Source organism: Dreissena polymorpha, chromosome 13, assembly GCF_020536995.1.
Source record: "Dreissena polymorpha isolate Duluth1 chromosome 13, UMN_Dpol_1.0, whole genome shotgun sequence".
In the NCBI taxonomy this organism is placed as follows: domain Eukaryota; kingdom Metazoa; phylum Mollusca; class Bivalvia; order Myida; family Dreissenidae; genus Dreissena; species Dreissena polymorpha.
In genome coordinates, this window is record NC_068367.1 from 24,602,533 (window position 1) to 24,621,617 (window position 19,085).

General features: G+C 39.7%; 1 protein-coding gene across 1 annotated transcript in view; it reads right to left on the bottom strand.

Annotated features, from left to right (window-relative positions):
• Positions 1-19,085, bottom strand: part of LOC127856367 (uncharacterized) — a 69,077-nt gene that overhangs the window by 11,592 nt on the left and 38,400 nt on the right. The window contains exons 21-27 of the mRNA XM_052392512.1: positions 15,695-15,838; positions 14,600-14,756; positions 11,651-11,856; positions 3,609-3,794; positions 2,558-2,641; positions 1,902-1,967; positions 1,310-1,390 (exon numbers count right to left, since the gene is read on the bottom strand). Of these exons, the coding sequence (XP_052248472.1) occupies positions 1,310-1,390; positions 1,902-1,967; positions 2,558-2,641; positions 3,609-3,794; positions 11,651-11,856; positions 14,600-14,756; positions 15,695-15,838 (924 nt within the window). The remainder of the gene's footprint in view (positions 1-1,309; positions 1,391-1,901; positions 1,968-2,557; positions 2,642-3,608; positions 3,795-11,650; positions 11,857-14,599; positions 14,757-15,694; positions 15,839-19,085) is intronic.

Here is a 19,085-nt window from a genome sequence, read left to right on the forward strand (position 1 = left end):
TTGACCTCTGACCTTGAAGGATGACCTTGACCTTTCACCACTCAAAATGTGCAGCTCTATGAGATACACATGCATGCCAAATATCAATTTGCTCTTCATTATTGCAAAAGTACTCATAAAATGAGCGATTTTGGCCACATATATTTGACATCTGACCTTGAAGGATGACCTTGACCTTGACCTTTCACCACTCAAAATGTGCAGCTGCATGAGATACACATGCATGCCAAATATCAAGTTGCTATCTTGAATATTGAAATACTGCAAAAGTGTACATTAAATGAGCGATTTTGACCCATATATTTGACCTTTGACCTTGAAGGATGACCTTGACCTTTCACCACTCAAAATGTGCAGCTCCATGAGATACATATGCATGCCAAATATCAAGTTGCTATCTTTAATATTGCAAAAGTTATTGCAAATGTTAAAGTTGGTGCAAACCAACCAACCAACCAACCAACCAACCAACCAACCAACCAACCAACCAACCAACCAACAGACCAACAGACCAACCAACAGACAGGGCAAAAACAATATGTCCCCCATTACTATAGTGGGGGACATAAAAACAACTCATGCCATATAAACCATCAGAACACCACAATCATGTAATATTCCTTTTCTTCTTTTTAAATAACAGCAAATGTTCAGAACTTTGTTCAGAACTTACTTGTTGATAAACACCAATAGCTTATTTTGCTTGTTCCATATCTTTTCTCCTTTTTTTAAGTGGGATGGGGGTGGTGAAATATTTAAGAACAATGCAGACCAGTGGCAATATGGGCAATTGTATTCATGGGCCCAAACAGATATTAAATGGAACTTTTCACAGATTTTGGCAGGTATTCAAGTTTGTCATTAAATGCTTTATATTGATAAATGAAAACAATCGATCTAAAAATCTCAAGTAAAAAACAAGAATACAATTAAAGAAAGAAAAAAAAGTAACCCTCATCTGGGCTCCAACCACTGACCCCTGGAGTAAAAGTCTAACTCTTAGACCACTCGGCTATCTGTGCTCATGCAATGACTGATGTATTTTATACTTTATATAAGCAATCCTTGTAGTGTCACAAAATATAATGACAACACCAGAACTCTCCAAATTATGCAATTGTTTCGCGTTGCAATGCTTGAAATTTTTCAGGGTTTTAAATCGTCAAAAGATGCCTCTAACGTATATTTAGAGCATATAAATGTTCAGTATTACTGTTTCCTCACAAATATCATAACTACAACGAACATTTGGGAATCTGATTTCCCAAAACGTGAACAGGTCCCTTTAAAAGTAGTGCTCACAACTTACATCTTGACTGAGGCTTCTGTAGAGGGCTGCCAACTGCTCTATGGGCATGGCGTAGAGACTGAGCTTGAAGGATACATCATCCTAGGGGACCAGAAATCGTATACATATGAGCCGCGTTATGAGAAAACTGGGCTTAATGCATGTGCGTAAAGTGTCATCCCAGATTAGCCTTGTAGTCTGCACAGGCTTATCAGGGACGACACTTTCCCCCTTAACTGGATTTTCGGTAAGGAGGGACTTCCTTGAAACTAAAAATGCCATAAAAGCGGGATGACACTTTACGCACTTGCATTAAGCCCAGTTTTCTCAGAACGCAGCTCGTATGTTAAATACACTTTAGGTATAGCAACAGTTACATAGGACAAGTATATATATGCTATACTAGCTATTATCATTCTGAGTAGTGAACAACACTCGCTTGGGTATCCTGTGAAACATAGCAGGAGCGTCGGTGTCCATGGTACTACTAGTTTAATTTCTAGTCTCAATAATTCAGGTATAAGTGGAGTTTTATCATGGTAAGAAATTACACAGAATCAATTAGTCATTAATACAGACTCAGATTATTAAAAAGAAAAACATCTTTACTTACAGCTTGTGATAAAAGTAGCTCTTTCTGTAAGCTTGCATGTTGATTGTTCATAAATTTCAACAGACACTGTCAATAGAAGAAACAAGCCAATTCAAGCAAACTGTATTGGTAAAACCCATTTCAAGATAAATGCTTAACATATGAACGAAAAAAAATCATAATTGTAAAATGTAGAGATGTTAATGGTAAAATATGTTTTATTGCTTTTTTCATTGAAGTTTCTGATTTGAAACAAATTATTCAGGCAGCATTTCCTATATTTACTATTTTACATGTCTTTCTAAGACGCTCTACACTGATAAGAATTAAGAATCAAAACAAAAAACTTCATTGAATTTCGTGATAAAGATTGATATAATTGATATGAGAAGTGTTCTAAGAAAACTGGGCATAATGCTTGTGTGTAAAGTGTCATCCCAGATTAGCCTGTGCAGTGTGCACAGGCTAATCAGGGACGACACTTTCCGATTTATGATATTTTTCGTTTAAATGAAGTCTCTTCTTAGCAAAAATCCAATTTAGGTGGAAAATGTCGTCCCTGATTAGCCTGTGTGGACTGCACAGGCTAATCTGGGACGACACTTTACGCACATGCATTATGCCCAGTTTTCTCAGAACGCGTCTCATATAATGAAGAAGGTTGTAATCTGGCACACCGCCAATGCCTGAAGGAGGAGTTGACTGAATGCCATGCTGTCCTTGTCTGTTCTTTCCATAGTTTGAAGCTCGGTCTCAAAATCCTGTTTAAAAAAGATTTAATTAATAGCAAGTTTGTTTTTATAAACTTTCAACAACATGCATTCATGTACATTACGCTTTATTAATGTAACTTGTTATAGTTTATATACAAATTCATGATTCTCTCTCAACTTCCAATTAACAACAAGAGATGTGTTTGTCAAAAACACAATGCCGCCTTCTGCAACACTTAAATTGAAGATTTTTTAATTTTATCCCTTTAAAAAATATTACTTCCCTTGTAAAAATGATCTGTACCAGCCAAATGATAAATAGAAATTATCTCCCTTTAAAGCTTGTTACTTCCCTTAAATTTTGTTTGACCTTTCATCTTGAAGAAAGACCTTGACCTTTCATCACTCAAAATGTGCAGCTCCATGAGATACACATGAATGCCAAATATCATGTTGCTATCTTCAATATTGCAAAAGTTATTGCAAAAGTTAAACCAAGGTTAAAGTTTTCCACAGAATGACAGACAGACAGACAGACAGACAGGCCAAAAACAATATACCCCCAATCATTTGATCCGGGGGCAAAAAAAAAAATCATTGTACAATTACTACAGCACAAAGAAGGCTGTGGTACAATATTAGCTTTGAATGCAATAAATAAATATCATATTGTAAACAACATACTATTACGTTCTCACATTTTTCCAACATCATGTGTTTACTTATTTAAGTAAATACATAAAACATGATATTATACTTACATAACTATGCATGGGTGCTTTAAAAGACTTTTATAATATATAATATGTAATATTATAATTACATAACTATGTATGAGTGCCTTAAAAAGACTCATAATATTATTATGATATATACAACTCTGTAATGAAATGAGGAGATCCTGATAGGACTATGAAATTTTAATATGCGACTACACATAACCCATTTAATTACAAACACCTGCAACATAATGTTCTGATTGGGGTTGAATTGAGCTCTAAACAGCACCACATACCTGCACAATGAAGATCCAGAGGCACTCTAAGACGCGTCTGAAGCAGTCCTTGTAGAGCCAGCCCCTGAGGGCGTGGATGTAGTTGGAGAGGAACTCAGTGAGCGGGCTCAGTCCTGCCTCCACTGGGACATCGGGCGCCTTCAGCAATAGCAGCACCGACAGGGCGTCCGATACAAACAGGTTCAGCTGGAACACATTAGTATAATGACTGGATGACATTGAGGACAATTATAACAAGAGGGCCATGGGCCCTAAGGCGCTCACCTGAGACCCAAACGAACTAAACTATTCTGGGAAGGTGGAGTTCAAAATAATAGAAGTACATCATACAGACGGGCGTACATACTTAACTTGCGCTTTATAGTTCCATTATTTAGTGTAAAATCTTCAAAAGAGGACGAGTGCTGAGCAGACAGGCGGTGGTACAGACTTGGTGTGCTCTATTATTAAAATACGTTTTCACTGTTTTTGCATTCAAAGTTATTTAGAACAATGATACTCTGATTTTCAAGTAATACTGCATTTCACATATCATACATGACATCTGTATATAACATTAATAAGAATAATGGTATTTCTGACTTTCACATAATACTGTATTTCACATATCATCCATGTAGGCCTACATGACTTTTGTATAACAATCTGTATTTATGATTTAAAATGAATTTTCATACTTCATTTAAGAGTTATTTTTTGTTAATTGTTCACATTTGTAAGTGTTGTTTTTAAACAATTCCTCTATGCTTCTACTCTTGATTTACAACCAATGCAAAACTAAAATGCATTTTAATTGTGAAATTTATTCTCAAATACAAGCTGCTATTTAATAGCATAAGTATCGCAAAAAGTTGGTTTTAAGTACATTTTCTCTATCTCTTTAATTCTTGAACAAAGTATATCTGTGATATGATATGTGTACATGTAGACACGATAGTTTTTTGTAAATAAATGTTCAACAGTAAAGTTGGAGAATATTTCAATCTATTTTTTGTTGATCAATATAATTGAAATTGGACAACAGTTTTTGCCTAAGCTGTAAGGGATATTTTTACGTACTTTGTGATAGTTATAAGTTAAATAATAGCCATATTGAGTAAGTTCAAACAGGCATCACTGTACTTAAAGCTAAGAAATATGAAATACCATGCCCATTAAATTTATATATATTGTATAAACCTTTCTTGGAAATATATTAGTACATAATTTTGCTATTTCAAGAGCTTGCTTCAATGTTGTAATCTGTTCTTTTTATGCAGTCAGCATGCTGATTTTTATACGAAAATAAATGCCAGACAGATGTATTTATGTGTTTATCTCTATAATGATAGCACTGTATAGCAATTGCTGTTCCATGCTGTTCACTGCAAAGGGCTGTAAACAAGGGGTTAGGCATCAAGCAACTGTCAGAGATAATGAGGTACCTGCTATGGCTAATGGTTATTTCATTGCTATGCCGTCATTAAATTACATGCAACAAAATGTGTGAAAAGTGGCCAGCACAGGAATTTGGGGCCTGACTCTTAACTGAATTTAGACACAGTCAATAGAGAATTAATTAGTTGCTGATAAGCAGGTAGATGAATGGGATCATTGGAGAAATATAAGAGTTGTTGTTGTTTTTGTTTTTTATCCAGTGCACCGGGATTGTCTCCCATATGGCCATCGCCCCCAGAAAGACTTGTTAGTTGGTTACGGGGGATAGTGCAAGATACAGGAGACACCCCGTTCCAGAGGTGACCCTGGGTCTTTTAGTGCCCGGTGTATAGCACCTAGTACACTGCACCTCGGTTTAACGTCTCATGCGAAAGACGAGTAAGTAGGTTAGGTGCAGCGGGGGATCGAACCAGCGATCTCTGGATTGTGAAGCCAGTGTGTTACCACTAGACCACGGATCCGCTACAAAATATAAGAGTGCATTCCTGACAAGCCATACATTTATGATTGGAGGTCAAACACAATTCAAATTATATACAGTTGTTTCTCCCCTCAGTAATTTTCTGTGAAATCAATATTACTACTTAAAATTTTGAGAATATTTGATAAGGGTTTGCAGATGGCAAATATGTTTGTTGCACTTCATCCCCAACCAATCATCAACATTATAATCCTCTTCAGAAAGAAACAAAAATAAATAATAAAAAAATTGGCAATTTAACTGTATATCTTATCAGCAGAATTAATATTCAGTTGAATGCATGGAGATCATGAATATCATAATATGCATAAGTTTCATACAACGCGTACATTGGTAATTTCTTAGTAGAGTGTAAACAAGGTTACACTATAAAGCCATTTAAAGCCATGTTTTTCAACAGACCACAACCATAAAAGAACTCTGCCTAGATATCATTACAAGATATCCATAAAACCAATGTTTTGACCAAGTTTAATGATGATTGGACAATAAATGTGACTTCTAGAGTGTTCACAAGCTTTTTTTACTATATAAATATAAGGAAAAAGACCCTCCCCCCTGGTGGCCATGTTTTTTTTACTGGTCCGAACCATTTTTGAACTCAACTGTTGTATCAAGGAAACAAATGTGCTGACCAAATTTCATAAAGATTGGGCAAAAAATGTGTCTTATAGACTGTTCACATGTTTTCACTATATAGATATAGAGAAAACTGGCCCACCCCCTGGCGGCCATTTTTTTCAAATGATCACAACCATTTTCGAACTCATCCAAGATATCCACATAACTAATGTTTTGACAAATGTCATGCTGATTAGGCAAAAAATGTGACTTCTAGAGTGTTCACAAGCTTATTTACTACATAAATATAAGGAAAAAGACACCCCCCCTGGACGCCATGTTTTTTTTACCGATCCAAACCATTTTCGAACTAATCCGTCGTCCAGTAAACAAATCTTCTGACCAAATTTCATGGCAATTGGACCAAAAATATGACTTCTAGAGTGTTTACATGTTTTCACTATACACACATAGAGAAAACTGCCCCACCTCCTGGCAGCCATGTTTTTACACCAATCTAGACCATTTTCAAACTCATCTGAGATATCGATGAAACCAATCTTTTGACCAAGTTTCATGATGACTGGGCAAAAATGAACATGTTGACATGTAGAATACAATTTCATTTACATAAGAGGTTATCCAGAATTATATTAAATAACAAAACATTGTATGCATAAATATAAGTACTTATCTCAAATTATACCTTTGATGTTATATTTACATCAAATATTGTACATGTATACAATAATTTTAGTATTGTTTTTGACAAATAAAATAGATTTAACAAATGATGACAACAAATATGCATTTTGTGATTTTTGACATAGTCCTACACATGACTCTTATCATGTAAGTCATAGTCCTACACATGACTCTCATCCTGTAAGCCATAGTCCTACACATGACTCTCACCCTGTAAGTCATAGTCCTACACACGACTCTCATCCTGTAAGCCATAGTCCTACACATGACTCTCATCCTGTAAGCCATAGCCCTACACATGACTATCATTCTGTAAGCCATAGTCCTACACATGACACTCATCCTGAAGGCCATAGTCCAACACATGACTCTAACCCTGAAGGCCATAGTCCTACACATGGCTCTCACCCTGTAAGCCATAGTCATACATATCACTCTCATCCTGTAAGCCATAGTCCTACACATGGCTCTCACCCTGTAAGCCATAGTCCTACACATGACTATCACCCTGTAATACATAGTCATACACATGACTCTCACCCTGTAAGCCATAGTCCTACACATGACTCTCATCCTGTAAGCCATAGTCCTACACATGACTCTCACCCTGTAAGCCATAGACCTACACATCACTCTCATCATGTAGCCATAGCCCTACATATGACTCTCATCCTGTAAGCCATAGTCCTACACATGACTCTCACCCTGTAAGCCATAGTCCTACAAATGGCTTGCACCTTGTAAGCCATAGTCCTACACATGGCTCTCACCCTGTAAGCCATAGCCCTACACATGGCTCTCACCCTGTAAGCCATAGTCCTACACATGACTCTCACCCCGTAAGCCATAGTCCTTCACATGACTCTCACCCTGTAAGCCATAGTCCTACACATGACTCTCATCCTGTGAGCCAAAGTCCTACACATGACTCTCAACCTGTAAGCCATAGTCCTACACATGGCTCTCACCCTGTAAGCCATAGTCCTACACATGACTCTCACCCTGTTAAGCCATAGTCCTACACATGACTCTCACCCTGTAAGCCATAGTCCTACACATGGCTCTCACTCTGTTAAGCCATAGTCCTACACATGACTCTCACCATGTAAGCCATAGTCATACACATGACTCTCACCCTGTAAGCCATAGTTCTACACATGACTCTCACCCTGTAAGCCATAGCCATACACATCACTCTCATCCTGTTAGCCATAGTCCTACACATGACTCTCACCCTGTAAGCCATAGTCCTACACATGACTCTCATCCTGTAAGCCATAGTTCTACACATGGATCTCACCCTGTAAGCCATCTTCACATGACTCTCACCCTGTAAGCCATAGTCCTACACATGACTCTCACCCTGTAAGCCATAGTCCTACACATGACTCTCACCCTGTGAGTCATAGTCCTACAAATGACTCTCACCCTGTAAGTCATAGTCCTACACATCACTCTCATCCTGTAAGCCATAGTTCTACACATGGCTCTCACCCTGTAAGCCATAGTCCTACACATGGCCCTTGCCCTGTAAGCCATAGTCCTACACATGACTCTCATCCTGTAAGTCATAATCCTACACATGACTCTCACCCTGTAAGCCATAGTCCTACACATGACTCTCACCCTGTAAGCCATAGTCCTACACATGACTCTCACCCTGTAAGCCATAGTCCTACACATGTCTCTCATCCTGTAAGCCATAGTCCTACACATGACTCTCAACCTGTAAGCCATAGTCCTACACATGGCTCTCACCCTGTAAGCCATAGTCCTACACATGACTCTCACCCTGTTAAGCCATAGTCCCACACATGACTCTCATCCTGTAAGCCATAGATCTACACATGGCTCTCACCCTGTAAGCCATAGTTCTACACATGACTCTCACCCTGTAAGCCATAGTCCTACACATGGCTCTCACCCTGTAAGCCATAGTCATACATATCACTCTCATCCTGTAAGCCATAGTCCTACACATTGCTCTCACCCTGTAAGCCATAGTCCTACACATGACTATCACCCTGTAAGCCATAGTCCTACACATGACTCTCACCCTGTAAGCCATAGTCCTACACATGACTCTCACCCTGTAAGCCATGGTCCTACACATGACTCTTACCCTGTAAGCCATAGCCCGACACATCACTCTCATCCTGTAGCCATAGCCCTACATATGACTCTCATCCTGTAAGCCATAGTCCTACACATGACTCTCACCCTGTAAGCCATAGTCCTACACATGGCTCGCACCTTGTAAGCCATAGTCCTACACATGGCTCTCACCCTGTAAGCCATAGCCCTACACATGGCTCTCACCCTGTAAGCCATAGTCCTACACATGACTCTCACCCTGTAAGCCATAGTCCTACACATGACTCTCACCCTGTAAGCCATAGTCCTACATATGACTCTCATCCTGTAAGCCATAGTCCTACACATGACTCTCAACCTGTAAGCCATAGTCCTACACATGGCTCTCACCCTGTAAGCCATAGTCCTACACATGACTCTCACCATGTTAAGCAATAGTCCTACACATGACTCTCACCCTGTAAGCTATAGTTGTACACATGGATCTCACCCTGTAAGCCATCTTCACATGACTCTCACCCTGTAAGCCATAGTCCTACACATGACTCTCACCCTGTAAGCCATAGTCCTACACATGACTCTCACCCTGTGAGTCATAGTCCTACACATGACTCTCACCCTGTAAGTCATAGTCCTACACATCACTCTCATCCTGTAAGCCATAGTTCTACACATGGCTCTCACCCTGTAAGCCATAGTCCTACACATGGCCCTTGCCCTGTAAGCCATAGTCCTACACATGACTCTCATCCTGTAAGTCATAATCCTACACATGACTTTCACCCTGTAAGCCATAGTCCTACACATTACTCTCACCCTGTAAGCCATAGTCCTACACATGACTCTCACCCTGTAAGCCATAGTCCTACACATGTCTCTCATCCTGTAAGCCATAGTCCTACACATGACTCTCAACCTGTAAGCCATAGTCCTACACATGGCTCTCACCCTGTAAGCCATAGTCCTACACATGACTCTCACCCTGTTAAGCCATAGTCCTACACATGACTCTCACCCTGTAAGCTATAGTGCTACACATGACTCTCATCCTGTAAGCCATAGTCCTACACATGACTCTCAACCTGTAAGCCATAGTCCTACACATGGCTCTCACCCTGTAAGTCATAGTCCTACACATGGCTCTCACCCTGTAAGTCATAGTCCTACACATGACTCTCACCCTGTAAGCCATAGTCCTACACATGACTCTCATCCTGTAAGCCATAGTCCTACACATCACTCTCACCCTGTAAGCCATAGTCCTACACATGGCTCTCACCCTGTGAGTCATAGTCCTACACATGGCTCTCACCCTGTGAGTCATAGTCCTACACATGACTCTCACCCTGTAAGCCATAGTCCTACACATCACTCTCACCCTGTAAGCCATAGTCCTACACATGACTCTCACCCTGTAAGTCATAGTCCTACACATGGCTCTCACCCTGTGAGTCATAGTCCTACACATTGCTCTCACCCTGTAAGCCATAGTCCTACACATCACTCTCACCCTGTAAGCCATAGTCCTACACATGACTCTCACCCTGTGAGTCATAGTCCTACACATCACTCTCATCCTGTAAGCCATAGTCCTTCACATCACTCCCACCCTGTAAGTCATAATCCTACACATCACTCTCACCCTGTAAGCCATAGTCCTACACATCACTCTCATCCTGTAAGTCATAATCCTACACATCACTCTCAACCTGTAAGCCATAGTCCTACACATGACTCTCACCCTGTAAGCCATAGTCCTACACATGGCTCTCACCCTGTAAGTCATAGTCCTACACATCACTCTCACCCTGTGAGTCATAGTCCTACACATCACTCTCACCCTGTAAGCCATAGTCCTTCGCATCACTCTCACCCTGTAAGCCATAGTCCTACACATGACTCTCACCCTGTAAGCCATAGTCCTACACATGACTATCACCCTGTAAGCCATAGTCCTACACATTATTCTCACCCTGTAAGCCATAGTCCTACACATCTATCTCACCATGTAAGCCATAGTTCTACACATGGCTCTCACCCTGTGAGTCATAGTCCTACACATCACTCTCATCCTGTAAGCCATAGTCCTACACATCACTCTCATCCTGTAAGTCATAGTCCTACACATGGCTCTCACCCTGTAAGCCATAGTCCTACACATGGCTCTCATCCTGTAAGCCATAGTCCTACACATGGCTCTCACCCTGTAAACCATAGTCCTACACATCACTCTCACCCTGTAAGCCATAGTCCTACACATCACTCTCACCCTGTAAGCCATAGTCCTACACATGGCTCTCACCCTGTAAGCCATAGTCCTACACATCACTCTCATCCTGTAAGCCATAGTCCTACACATCACTCTCACCCTGTAAGTCATAGTCCTACACATGGCTCTCACCCTGTAAGCCATAGTCCTACACATGATTCTCACCCTGTAAGCCATAGTCCTACACATCACTCTCATCCTGTAAGCCATAGTCCTACACATGACTCTCACCCTGTAAGCCATAGTTCTACACATGGCTCTCACCCTGTAAGCCATAGTTCTACACATGACTCTCACCCTGTAAGCCATAGTTCTACACATGGCTCTCACCCTGTAAGCCATAGTTCTACACATGACTCTCACCCTGTAAGCCATAGTCCTTCACATGACTCTGATCCTGTAAGCCATAGTCCTTCACATGACTCTCATCCTGTAAGCCATAGTCTTTCACATGACTCTCATCCTGTAAGCCATAGTCCTACACATGACTCTCACCCTGTAAGACATAGTCCTACACATGGCTCTCACTACAGCCATCAGATGGTCCCTCTCCCCGTCAATGGCGCTGGTGACATGTATGGTGCTGACCCCTGGGGGAGTACCGGGCCCACCCTGGGGCTGATAGAGCTGAGAGGCTGTCTCCATCACCTCATCGTAGTCACTGGCCGGATTGTAGGTGTATGCATCCACCATCACAAAGTCTGCAATATTAGATATTTGATAATTTGTAAGCATTAAAGTTGTGAAAGGATTTTTTTTATAAAGAAGTTAATTGTATTAAGTCATATAATGATGGTCAGTTAACCAAGTTAACTAAGCAGAGCCAATCAAGTAAAAAAAAAACAAGAGGGCCCGAAAGGCCCAAAGTCGCTCACCTGAGATAACAAGATATTATTGGTTCAAATCTTTTGACCAAGTTTCACAAAGATCGGAAAATAAATGTGGCCTCTAGAGTGTTATCAAGGTTTTACTATAGCCTTATAAGGAAAAATGCCCCGCCCCCTGGCAGCCATGTTTTTTAACCAACCGGCATCATTTTTGAACTCGTCCAATATAATATCGGCATAAATCTTCTGACCAAGTTTCATGAAGATCAGACTATAAATGTGGCGTCTAGAGTGTTAACAAGATTTTACTATAGCCTTAAATAGCCATATAAGGAAAAATGCCCCGCACCTTGGCGGCCATGTTATTCAAGCAAACGTAACCATTTTCGAACTCATCCAAGATATCATTAAGACAAATCTTCTGACCAAATTTCATCAAGATTGGACAATAAATGTGGCGTTTAAGAGTGTTAACAAGGTTTGACTATAGCCATATAAGTAAAAATGCCCCGCCCCCTAGCGGCCATGTTTTTCAACCAACTGGCATCATTTTTGAACTCTTCCAAGATATTATTGGGATGAATCTTCTGACCAAGTTTCATTAAGATTGGACAATAAATGTGGCCTCTAGAGTGTTAACAAGATTTTACTAAAGCAATATATAGCCATATTAGGAAAAATGCCCCGCCTCTGGCAGCCATGTTTTTCAAGCAAAGGTTACCATTTATGAACTCATCCAAGATATCAGTGGGACAAATCTTCAGAGCAAGTTTCATGAAGATCAGAAAATAAATGTGGCCTCTAGAGTGTTAACAAGGTCTTACTATAGGCATATAAGGAAAAATGTCCCGCCCCCTGGCAGCCATGTTTTTCAACCAACCGGCATCATTTTCGAACTCGTCCAAGATATTATTGGGATTAATCTTCTGACCAAGTTTCATGAAGATCAGACAATAAATGTGGCCTCTAGAGTGTTAACAAGATTTTACTATAGCCATATATAGCCATATAAGGAAAAATGCCCCGCCCCTTGGCAACCATGTTTTTCAAGCAAACGTAACCATTTTCGAACTCATCCAAGATATCATTGAAACCAATCTTCTAACCATATTTCATTAAGATTGGACAATACCGTAGGTTTCCACGTATAGCGCGCTCCCGTGTATAGCGCGCAGGCTATTTTTTAAATGCAAAAATAGAGAATTTTTTTTTTAAAGACAATAAAACCACCAAATCGGACCAAAAATGGCCGCCATTTTACTATTGCACAATCCAATAATCCGGGGCATTGGAAAGCTTAAGCATTCAAAATAGGAAGCGTCATTATGATAAGGAGCATGGGTTGCATAGCAGTATACTTTTCTGACAATTTTGTAATTTTCTAGCAAAAGATTAACAGTCCACGTGCATTTCGTGAAAAACATGAGAAAATAAGAATTAGTGTACATCGTGTGATTTTTCCTCGGGGAAAGCATGGGCATTACCGGTAAATTTGAATGTCGCATGGGAGACAGGGATACAGTTGTTGAGGTACACCACTGTTGAACGTTCAATATTTATACACACAAAATGCAATCGCATATCTTCACGTTCTCAAGTGACAATTAGTGCCTCAAATGTCAATTAGCGTCTTAACAAGTCGTGGCACATATTACTCAATAACATCTGCCAATGACGAAGTGCAAAATGACTCCCTATCACACCTACCGTTACCCGCAAAAAAGACCTCGTTCACACCTACCCTTGCCTGCTCTCCGGAATGTCGACAACAATCCCCATTGGAATTCATCGATAAAGAAGTGTAAAAACACAAACAAAGAAATGTCCGCAAGTTTATTCAAACAAATTTGTTTTTCCACCAAACTTCTTCTACCACATTCATATCTACCAGTAGCGACTTCTTTTTGTTTCGACAATGTCCCCTCAGTCTGTACTATTATAGGGTGGTAGATTTCTGGAAAAAAACATGGCGGCCATTTTGATTATTTACGATTACACAACATATTTTTTACCAATTTAGCAGCCAGGATAGCGTTGTATCAATGTATAGCGCGCACCAGCTTTTTAATTTGAATTTTGGAGGTAAAACACTGCGCACTATACGTGGAAACAAACGGGAAACGGGGCCTCTAGAGAGTGAACAAGGCAAAAGTTGACGTCGCACAACGGACAACGCAGGAATAACAACGGACGACGGACAAAAGGCGATCACAAAAGCTCACCATGAGCACGTTGTGCTCAGGTGAGCTAACAAGAGCTGTCACCATAGGATGACTTATGCCCCCTATAAACGCTTGATAGAAGTTAGAGCTTTTTTACAAACCTAAATGCAGAGTTCGAAACCTAAACGCGGACCCTAAGTTCAAGGTCAAGGTAACAGGGGTCAAAATTTGCCTTGTCCATATACACATGCATGTCAAATATGAAATTGCTATCTGAAGCGACATAGAAGTTATGAGAATATTTTGATACCTAAACGCAAAGTGTGACGGACAGACGGACGGACAGTCCGATCACTATATGCGCTCCTTCGGCGGCATAAAAGAAGCAGAGATAGTTATGCCAGTACTTGACAACTCTCTTCCTCGAATGATAGGTTAAAAAATGATGAACTTACCGCTGCGTAGCATGTAGTGACTATTGGAGGACTGGACTATGTTCCTAGTGCTGGTTGCTGACAGGTCTCCCGACAAGGAAAACACAGCACCCAGTCTACGATGGAACAATTCCAGACATGATGTCATGAAGAACACATTATTGATCCGCATACACATCTGCAATAGATTGAAATTTAATTTTACTCATTTTCTGAATGAAGCCAAAAAGAATTGCATTTAAAGACCCATACGGCATGGCAGTCCAGCAGACAGTTATGAAATTACTCTGTTATACAAACATCATGCTAGTAAACTCAGCTAAGTAAACTCATATGGCACTTATGTTTTGCACCTGAGATATTATTTTTACTAAAATAAAAGTGTGTTTATTACCATAAGAAATAAATGCACTGGTAAAAATATTGCTACATTAAGGCATTATTAAGTTCAAAAGGAAATCATATCAGATATATTTTGCATGATAATCAGAATAATGCTAGGAATAATGAGAATTTGGCATTAAAACAGGTCAGTTATAACATCAAGATAATCAAAATTGTGACCAGGACAACAGGGTGCAGAATAAATGGGGTTTTCATTGATTTACACACGGGCTGGACAGAATGTAAACACACTGTTAAGAACTTTATTTGTGCAAATATGGCAAGTTATTGAAATACATTTGCACAAGTCTTTAGCGCATAAGACAGTTTTTCTTGCAGTTTAAACGGATATCTTAAGCTATAAGAATACATCCTTGAATACTTCTGAAATCAGTGAAAAAAGTTCACATTACGTTAACCATAGTCATGCTTTATACATGGAATTTTTTAACAAGAACACATGCTTATAAAATAAAGTAATTCTGGTGTATTTCACATTGCCATTAGCAGCTTAAAAATTTGTCTTTTATGCATTAGTTGAAATTCTTCAGAAAAATTGTTTAAAAAAGTTATTTGGAAAAAAAGCAGCACTTATTGTTGTGTTTACTTCCAGCAACTTCCCAACAAAGTCATGTGATCCTGCACCCTGACAATACACGACAGTCCTTAATTACAACTACATGTAAACTATCAGTAACAAGATATTTTTTTTTTTCAACTCTTTCAGAGTACCTCACGTGAGATGGGCTCATGTCTGTCGCACAGAAACTCTGTCTGTTTATTGAGGTACTCAAAGCACTTCTGTCCCCCGGTGCTGTCATGGCGACACCCCCAGATAAGGCCACTGTTCTGCTGAGTCTGTAGGTACTCTATCAGCTGAAACAAGTGATCAAGTGTACTAGAAATACAGTATAAATTGTGACTAAGAAACAAGTGTTCAAGTGTTTTAGATATACTGTACACATTGTCCTGCAGCAAAAAAATGCATAAGTTTACTAGGTGTACCAATCACATGGTTCTCAAGAAAAAAGCTTCAAGTGTACTAAATATACTTTAAACATTGTCCTGAAGAAAGAAGAGCTCAAGAGTACTATAAATACTGTATACATTTACCTAAACAAACAAGAGCTCAAGTGTATAATGTATATCATATAAATTAGCCATAAAAAACAAGCGGCCAAGTGAGATAGATGTACCATTTATCCCATTTTTATACCGACATTGACGGTATAACACCTCATGGAATAAACTAGCCTGTATCCCAACTTGTTGAATACACCTGTCGCGTGCAAGGACTACTTTTTAATTAACCACTGAATGATTTTTCATAAGAAATCTCTAGTCGAGAAAACTTTAGCTTTAAAATTATACGACCTTCAACCTTTAGATCTAGTCAAGGGACATAAGTTTTCGCCATCCGTATAATGATTCAGCTTATTGATGGCGTCATAACATGACATACTTATTGCGTCATTTTCCAAAAATATCATCTTTTGGTGTACACGAAACTAGTATGCGATGTCTGGGAATAAAACATTGAAGACGCGCATTCTGTTTGTGTTAATTTATCTTGGATGTAATTATGAACAAGAGACAAAATTGTCACAAAACCAGGTTTTCATTGTGAAAAAAAAATCTGATAAAGGGAGAAAACATGAAATGAACAAACAAAATTAACCCCCTTTGTAAGTTTGTTTTTAAAAAAAATCTATTTTTAGTCGTGGCGACCTTGACATTGGGGATATTGACGTGATTCTTTCGTGCGACACACCGTTCCATGATGGTGAACAAATGTGCCAAATGATTTTAAAATCTCACAATGAATGACATAGTTATGGCCAGGACAAGCTCATTTATGGCCATTTTTGACCTTTGAACTCAAAGTGTGACCTTGACCTTGGAGATATCGACGTAATTATTTCGCGCGACACACCGTCCAATGATGGTGAACAAATGTGCCAAATGATTTTAAAATCTGACAATGAACGACATAGTTATGGCCCGGACAAGCTTGTTCCGCCCGCCCGCCAGCCCGCCAGCCAGCCAGCCAGCCAGCCAGCCAGCCAGCCAGCCAGCCAGCCAGCCAGCCAGCCAGCCAGCCAGCCAGCCAGCCAGCCAGCCAGCCCGCCCGCATTCGCCAATCTAATAACCAGTTTTTTCCTTTCGGAAAACCTGGTTAAAAAGTGCATATTCTATGGACTACTTATCTCGGATGGAACCGGTGAGACAAAGGATTTAGATCTACATGTAGATCTAGCTCATTCATGCTATTGATGTTCAGATTGTGCATGCCTATTTGGATGTGTAGAACATACTGATGGGTGTGTATTTGGGTTCATTAATCTATTTGAATTGTTTTGCTTTTTGATGTAAGTTAACGTAAGGGTACTTTCTTTGATGAATAAACTGTGTCTTTGTTATTTTATCAAAGAAAGTCTATTCAGTAAGAATAACCCGTTGGCAACAAGTGTTTCAAAGTTTAATAAAATTATGACGGATTATCTTGTGTTGGGTCACAAACTACAGGATGTGAAGGCTAGATCTAGACACCATCAGAATCTGCAGCATCCGTAAAAAATATGTAGAGTATAGGTTTTTTTGATTACTTATGTTTAGAACGACTCTGTGTGTAAATCAACATGTACATGTATGTTGACATCGACATCATTTTTTCAGAAGCAAACGCTGCCATATAGGATTTTGATCATTTTCTTTCGAAAATAAAATGAACAAGGGCTTTTTGTAAAACATGCATGCCCCCCATATGGGCTGTCAGTTGTAGTGGCAGCCATTGTGTGAATACGTTTTATGTCACTGTGACCTTGACCTTTGACCTAATGTAAGTAATCATCCGGAAACCATTGTACTATTTTGAGTCACTGTGACCTTGACCTTTGACCTAGTGACCTGAAAATCAATAGGGGTCATCTGCCAGTCATGATCAATGTACCTATGAAGTTTCATGATCCTAGGCGTAAGCATTCTTGAGTTATCATCCGGAAACCATTTTACTATTTCGAGTCACTGTGACCTTGACCTTTGACCTTGTGACCTAACAAGAGCTGTCAGAGGACAGTGCGCTCGACTATTCGAGTGCTTGACAGGATAACATAAGCCATCATGGGGAAATTGTTCATATTCAATAATTTATTAGACAATCTTTCAAAAATAAAAAAAAGGAAAAACAAAAATTTGGGGGTGGGGGGTAGGGGGGGGGGGGTGAGAGGGGGGTATAATGTGGGGTGTGGTTATTTATTAGATGTTTAAAAAAAATAAAAATTGTGGGGGTGGGGGGTAGGGGGGAGTAAGATGGGGGTATGATGTGGGGTGTGGTAATTTATTAGATGTTTAAAACAAGATGCATTTGTGAAACACAATGTCCCCCTATATAACGTTTGACCTTGAAGGATGACCTTGACCTTGACCCTTCACCACTCAAAATGTGCAGCTCCATGAGATACACATGCATTTCAAATATAAAATTGCTATCTTTAATATTGCAAAAGTATTCATAAAATAAGCGATTTGGGCCACATATATTTGACCTCTAACCTTGAAGGATGACCTTGACCTTGACCTTTCACCACTCAAAATGTGCAGCTCCATGAGATATGCATGCATGCCAAATATCAAGTTGCTATCTTCAATATTGCAAAAGTATTCATAAAATTAGCGATTTTGGCCACATATATTTGACCTCTGACCTTGAAGGATGACCTTGACCTTTCACCACTCAAAATGTGCAGCTCCATGAGATACACATGCATGCCAAATATCAATTTGCTATCTTCAATATGCAAAAGTTATTGCAAAATGTTAAAGTTGGCGCAAACCAACCAACCAACAGACCAACCAACAGACCAACAGACAGGGCAAAAACAATATGTCCCCCACTTCTATAGTGGGGGACATAAAAAAATCCTTTTTTTGGGGGGGGGGGGGGGTAGGGGGGAGTGAGAGGGGGGTATAATATGGGATGTGGTAATTTCTAAGATGTTTAAAAAAAAAAAAAATTGGGTGGGGGGGGGGGGTAGGGGGGGGGGGGGGGTAGGGGGGAGTGAGAGGGGGGTATAATGTGGGGTAGGGTAATTTATTAGATGGTTAAAAAAATAAATTTTTTTGG